This window comes from Myotis lucifugus, unplaced genomic scaffold (genome assembly GCF_000147115.1).
Source record: "Myotis lucifugus unplaced genomic scaffold, Myoluc2.0 scaffold_647, whole genome shotgun sequence".
NCBI lineage: Eukaryota > Metazoa > Chordata > Mammalia > Chiroptera > Vespertilionidae > Myotis > Myotis lucifugus.
Window position 1 is genome coordinate 127,236 of NW_005871695.1, and position 6,000 is coordinate 133,235.

The following is a 6,000-nucleotide window of genomic DNA, read 5'->3' on the forward strand; positions in this document are numbered from 1 at the left end:
TTCACCGGGACACGCGGCAGGCTGGCCGGTCCTGGGCCGGGGCGTCTTTCCCTCGAGAGGTCTCCTGCTGCGCCCGGGCTCCGCGGAGTCAGGGCCGGAGGTGCTGGTGATGACACAGGGACGTGGCCGCTCCTCACCCGCCTCCGCGTGACGCCGTCAGCATTTCCAATTCCGCCTTCCCCGGGGTTTGGGATTTTGAAATACCCATGTGCCTGATGAGCGTTGTCTTCTTTCATGATTCTTGTTTCTGTCCTTTGCCTGCTCTTCTGTTGGATTATCTCTTGTCATTGCTGAACTGCGTGGGGGTTTGCCTCGCGGAGCCTGGTCTTCGGCCGCGCAGTGAGGGCGGGACGGTCCACGGCGAGGGGCAGTGGCTGCGCGTGGGAGGCTTCTATACACCGAGCAGCTCAGAACGGCGCTGGCTGGGAGGGGTCGGGGTTCGAGAAGGGGACTCAGAGATGATCGTTAGTGGAGTGGGGGATCCGGTGGCCTTGCTCTATGAGTGGAGGAGGGGGTGGCGCTGGGGACCAGAGAAGCCGCGGGCGGAGTCAGCAAACACTTCAGCGCTTCACTCCGACCCTCCCACTGAGTCTCTGTGAGGAGTGACAGACGGGGTTCAAGGCTAAAGCACAAAAGTGGGGACATCGCCCCCAAGTTCCCCTCGAGGTTGAAGACTTTGATCTGACTCCCGGGTTCCTGGAAGGTCTCTGTAGCACGTGTCCGGGTTTGTCTGTTGACACGGCAGGACGGCCCCCGGCCTGCTCCCTCGGTTGTTGCTGAAAGCCAGTGATCTCTCCTGTGTTTGCAAACCAGCGTCTTCTCTATTACTCGGCGGCTGGAGGCTCCTAAATGGCTGCTGCGTGGCGACGGGGCTCAGTGCCAGGCGGAGGGTCCGGCTGAGATGCTGCGCTCTTGGCGGGCAGCGGGCAGTGCACGTCACACCCGGACCCGCTGCCTCCGGCTCACTCGAGTGTCTCCCCTGCGTGCCCGGAGGGTGCAGCTGTGACGGAGCAGGGGCGGATGCGGGCGGGGCCCGTGGTGGCTGCCGACACGGTGCCGCCCTGACTGCGAGCAGGGAGAGGCTGTTTTGCAAATGGACCGCTTTATCCGTGGGACTCGGTCCCTGGCCTTCCCGGGGCCGTGGGCCTCTGGTTCGAGGTGCCCACGGCAACTGTGACTCATCTTCAGTGCAGCGAGCTTCCTCAAGGCACGGGACCGCGTCCAGGGACCAGAACGAGCTGCAGGTGGTGTCCTCCTGGGCTCGGGGACTTGGGGTGACACAGCCCCCCTCTAACTATCAGAAGCTCTGAAAGAGGCCCAAGGGGACAGGTTCCCCCTGGGACTGCGGAAACTGCAGGGGGGACCGAGCGATCGGTTCCAAGGGTGGCCTTTCGGGTTCTTTAGAAGTGAGCTCTGCCCCCTCGTCAGCTGCGTCTCCCCGGCTGAACTGGCCTTCCGCGCGTGCGGCGGGTCCGCAGTGTGCAGTGGGTCCCCGCTCGGCCTGTGTGATGGGTCCCTGCTCGGCACGGGCGGCAGGCAGGTCCTCGCTCACGTGGGTGGCGGGTCCTCACTCCACGGGTGTGACGGGTCCCGCTACACAGGCCCCTTCTCTCTAAGCCACGGAGCCGCTCACACAGCAGCGTGTCAGCCTTTGGGTCCATCCGACAGCAGAGCCCGTCGCAGCCGCGCATGGGCCGCTGGAACCCTGGCCTTGGAGGAGATGGAGGGGCAAGCACAGATGTGGCCGCCCCTGCGTGACCGGCTCTGTTCCCTCTTGCCCCTGCTGCTGCTGTTGAGGGTCACCTGGGCTCTCAGAGTGGGTGGGGCTGGGTTTGCTGAGCTGCTGGCTTCTCCTGCCCCATGTTTGGGGGTTCCCTCCATTTCATTTGAGGGGCAGTCAAAGGCCTTTCAGCAACGGCTATCACTTAGGGTCCCTCAGTCTGTTTTCTTGCGAAGCCTGGGCCCACATGAGCTGTGCACGTCCAGCCGCACGGGGACCTCGGCCACGGGTCTCTCGAGTGGTCAGCACAGCGAGCGAGCACCCGAGGGGCCCGTCACCTCTTAGCAAGAAGCCGGAATGAAGGCGAAGGGCCTGCTGCTGGGAGTGCGCAGAGGCCTGGCTGGTTCCCGGGCGGCAGGGCTGCTCGCGTGTTCTTGACTTGAGACCTGAGAGTTCAGGTCTGTGTTTGCCTAGGAGGATGGCGGGGGGCGGGGGGGGGGGGGAGTGTTATTTGCAAATGATTTTGATGAAGAGGAGGCTGTGAGGCACTTTTAAAAAAAATTTTTAAATGTTTTCATTGATTTTAGAGATGGTGGAAGGGAGAGGGTAAGAGAGAGAAACATCAATGAGAGAATCATTGACAGGCTGCCTCCTGCACGCCCCCCGCTGGGGATGGAGCCTGCGACCTCTCCTCTCCTCTCCTCTCCCTGAGTGCGTTACGCCCCACCCGCTGAGCAGCCGCCGGCAGTGAGGCTCCTGGGTAAGCCCCTGAGCCGGCACAGGTCCCGGCTGGATGAGGGGTGGACAGGCCTTTCTCGGCCGATGAAGGGTCGTCAGAAGGGCAGTTGCTCTGTCTGTGGAAACGTCGCTCTGGCCGCAGCGTGGAGGGTGCATTTCAAGTTACGCTTGCGATGATGCTCAGGTCAGAGCGCGAAGAGGAAGGCGCGTGGTGGGCTGTTGCCGTGGTCCAGGCATGAGGTGACGCGAGAAGCGAGGTTGCCCGGGCTTCACGCGCATTTCAGTCATGACTGTCCCTGTGCAGTGGTGTCCTGCTGCGGCCCACGTCTGGATCGTGGGGGACTTACTTCTGCGGCCAGTTCAGATGCAAGGCCTAGTGCAGCTACGCATCAGCGCCTTCCACGGACTGGCTGGGACAGATGTAATTATCTTAAAGGACATAAAGTGTTGACATGTGAAGGGAATGTCTTGTAAGTCCAGCTTAAGATATAAGCAGCCTAGGAGACTGGTAAAGATATATCATAAATAGATGCCTAGTTTATGCCAACTTCTTTCTCTAGGCCAGTGCTGCCTAGTAGGAATATAACGAGCCACAAATACAAGTCATACATGTAGCGTTACATTTATTTTCTAGTAGCCACATTAAAAGGTAAAAAGACCAAACAGGTGAAATTAATGTTAATAATACACTTTAACTCAGTATATACAAAACATTATCATTGCAAAATATAATATAAAAATTGAGTTATTTAATTTTCCTATTATCCATAGAAACATTCACTATATATAGCACCCTTTTTTTATACTAAATATTTAAAGTCCTGAGTCTCTTTATACTTTTAGCACGTATCCATTCAGGCTAACCTCATCTCAAGTTCTCCTGCAGACACATGTGGCTGCTGGCTACTGTACTCAACAGACACAGGTGGCTGCTGGTTACTGTACTCAACAGACACAGGTGGCTGCTGGTTACTGTACTCAACAGACACAGGTGGCTGCTGGTTACTGGACTCAACAGACACAGGTGGCTGCTGGCTACTGGACTCAATAGACACAGGTGGCTGCTGGCTACTCTACTCAATAGACACATGTGGCTGCTGGCTACTGGACTCAACAGACACAGGTGGCTGCTGGCTACTGGACTCAACAGACACAGGTGGCTGCTGGCTACTCTACTCAACAGACACATGTGGCTGCTGGCTACTGGACTCAACAGACACAGGTGGCTGCTGGCTACTGGACTCAACAGACACAGGTGGCTGCTGGCTACTCTACTCAACAGACACAGGTGGCTGCTGGCTGCTGTACTGGCCAGTGATGGCTTTTAAATTCTATTCCAAAGATACATGAAACATTTGAGCAGTACTTTCAAGAGTGCAACCTCAGTTTTTCTCGTTAGAAAAGTAATAAATCACTTGGGGGTATTACTTTAAAACCCGAGTACATTAATTAGGCATATTGAATCTTTATAATAGTAATATCAGTACACAGAAAGTGGGAACTAAGTGAGAATTATCTAAATGTCTGATTCTTGTCCACTATTGCTTTCTACAGTCTCAGGATGTGAAATAGCCCTAAATGTTGCTTCCATTTTGAAGTGGAGCCCAGCAGGTGATAGTGTAGGTGCACCATGTGAAAGGCCTCTGGGTGTTAAAGATGGAGATGAATTAAAGTTGGAAATGGAGACCCTCAGGGAGGCACAGGAAATGGTGTTACGGGTCTGTGGTAGGTGGCTGGCAGCTACATCGTCTCTGTAGCGTTGCCTAGTGTTCAGCTGGGCAGTTAAATTGCTTTCCACACGGCGGGGTGGTCAGGGCCCTGCATAGCCTGTTCGAACGTTTGGCAGCGTCTAGCCCCCAGGAATAGACGGGAGCGAGTGGGAGGGTCTGCTGTGCAGGCAGGCAGTCACTGAGAATGCCAGCTTCTCTAAGTCCACACCGGAGGACAGGTCTGGTACCCAGTGGACGCTTTCATGTTCCGGGAAGAAGCTGAGAGCTGCTCAATGTCATTTCCCCTTCCGCAGCCTAGCACGTGGTGCCCATGGAGCCGGAGCCGGAGTTTGGTGGATAAAAGGATGGAGGGATTATGGGATGCAGCCCGGGGAGAGGGAGGTCAGGGTCAAGGGACTGAGGTCCCGTGGGGTGGGAGGATGGCTTTCGCGTCCCACAGCGGTGGGGGCAGAGCAATGGAAGGAAAGGGGGGGCTTAAGGGGTGGGCGACGTGGGACACGGGCTCGCAGTAGCTCTAGGGGCCGTCACTCGGGCGAGGACGCCTTTCAGCATCTGACGCGCTGACTAGCGCCCGCCTCTCAGGTACGGGAACAGCTCGCGGAGCTACGCTGTCCGGGTCGGGGATTACCACACGCTGGTGCCCGAGGAGTTTGAAGAAGAAATCGGAGTCCAACAGATTGTCGTCCACGGGGCGTACCGGCCGGACAGCAGTGACCACGACATCGCCCTGGTCAGGCTGCAGGGGCCGGATGGGCAGTGCGCCAGGCTCAGCAGCCACGTGCTGCCCGCCTGCCTGCCGCTCTGGAGAGAGAGGCCACAGCGGACAGCCGCCGGCTGCCACATCACGGGCTGGGGAGACACAGGTAACGGGGACGACAGGCCGGGCGGTGGGCCGGGTCACCGGGCCGTGGCTGCTCGTGCGGTCGGTTGTAGAATCTTAGCGGATTCGGGCGAGTTGTTAGGAAGGTCTGCTGGGTGAGGTCATGAACTTGGGTTCCCATCCTGGGTGTGGAACTTCTGTGTAGGAGTTACTGTCCCCTCCCGTGCTGACGGGTCATTGTCGCTTGTAACCAGTCCTCACGTCAGTGCAGCAGATGGGCCTTAGAGCGGACATGCTCACCCAAACCAGCCCGGGCGGCCCTCGCCTTCTATGCGCAGTTCAGACACCGAGGCCTGTGCACCTGCTTTCGGGGGCTCTGTCTGTAGCGAGTCCACAGCGCTGCTAGTTCGTCTTCCGGACTCGGTGCTGAGAAGCGGGTTAGTGGAGGGTAAGAAGGTGCCAAGTGGCAGCATGACAAAGGCAGGCGGTGGCCTGGGTGCCGTTTAAACTGCACTCGAGTCACAGGAGGGCTTTTATGTGAAAGATGTTCATGTTCCTGAAACTGCCCAGGCAGCTCCTTCCGCAGGACGGTAGCTGGAAGCTAACCGCCGTCTGGTTTGCAGGGCGCGCCTACGCCAGGACGCTGCAGCAGGCCGCCGTGCCCTTGCTGCCCCGGAGGCGGTGCGCGGAGCGCTACCAGGGCCGCTTCACGGGAAGGATGCTCTGCGCCGGGAGCCTCCAGGGACACAGCCGCGTGGACAGCTGCCAGGGGGACAGCGGCGGGCCCCTCGTGTGCGAGCGGCCGGGAGCCGGCTGGGCCGTGTACGGGGTGACCTCCTGGGGCTATGGCTGTGGAGCCAAGGGTTCGCCCGGCGTTTATACCAAAGTTTCAGCCTTTGTACCTTGGATAAAAAGTGTCACCAAACTGTAATTGGCGGAACCCTCAAGGAAATACTTAAAAAATGTGTTGGGCAACTTTCAACCTCAGCGTT

General features: G+C 58.0%; 1 protein-coding gene across 1 annotated transcript in view; it reads left to right on the plus strand.

Annotated features, from left to right (window-relative positions):
• PRSS12 (serine protease 12) overlaps nt 1-5,939 on the plus strand; it is a 49,812-nt gene extending 43,873 nt beyond the window's left edge. Inside the window, exons 12-13 of the mRNA XM_023746267.1 lie at nt 4,771-5,051; nt 5,632-5,939. Of these exons, the coding sequence (XP_023602035.1) occupies nt 4,771-5,051; nt 5,632-5,939 (589 nt within the window). The remainder of the gene's footprint in view (nt 1-4,770; nt 5,052-5,631) is intronic.
• Nucleotides 5,940-6,000: the final 61 nt, after the last annotated feature.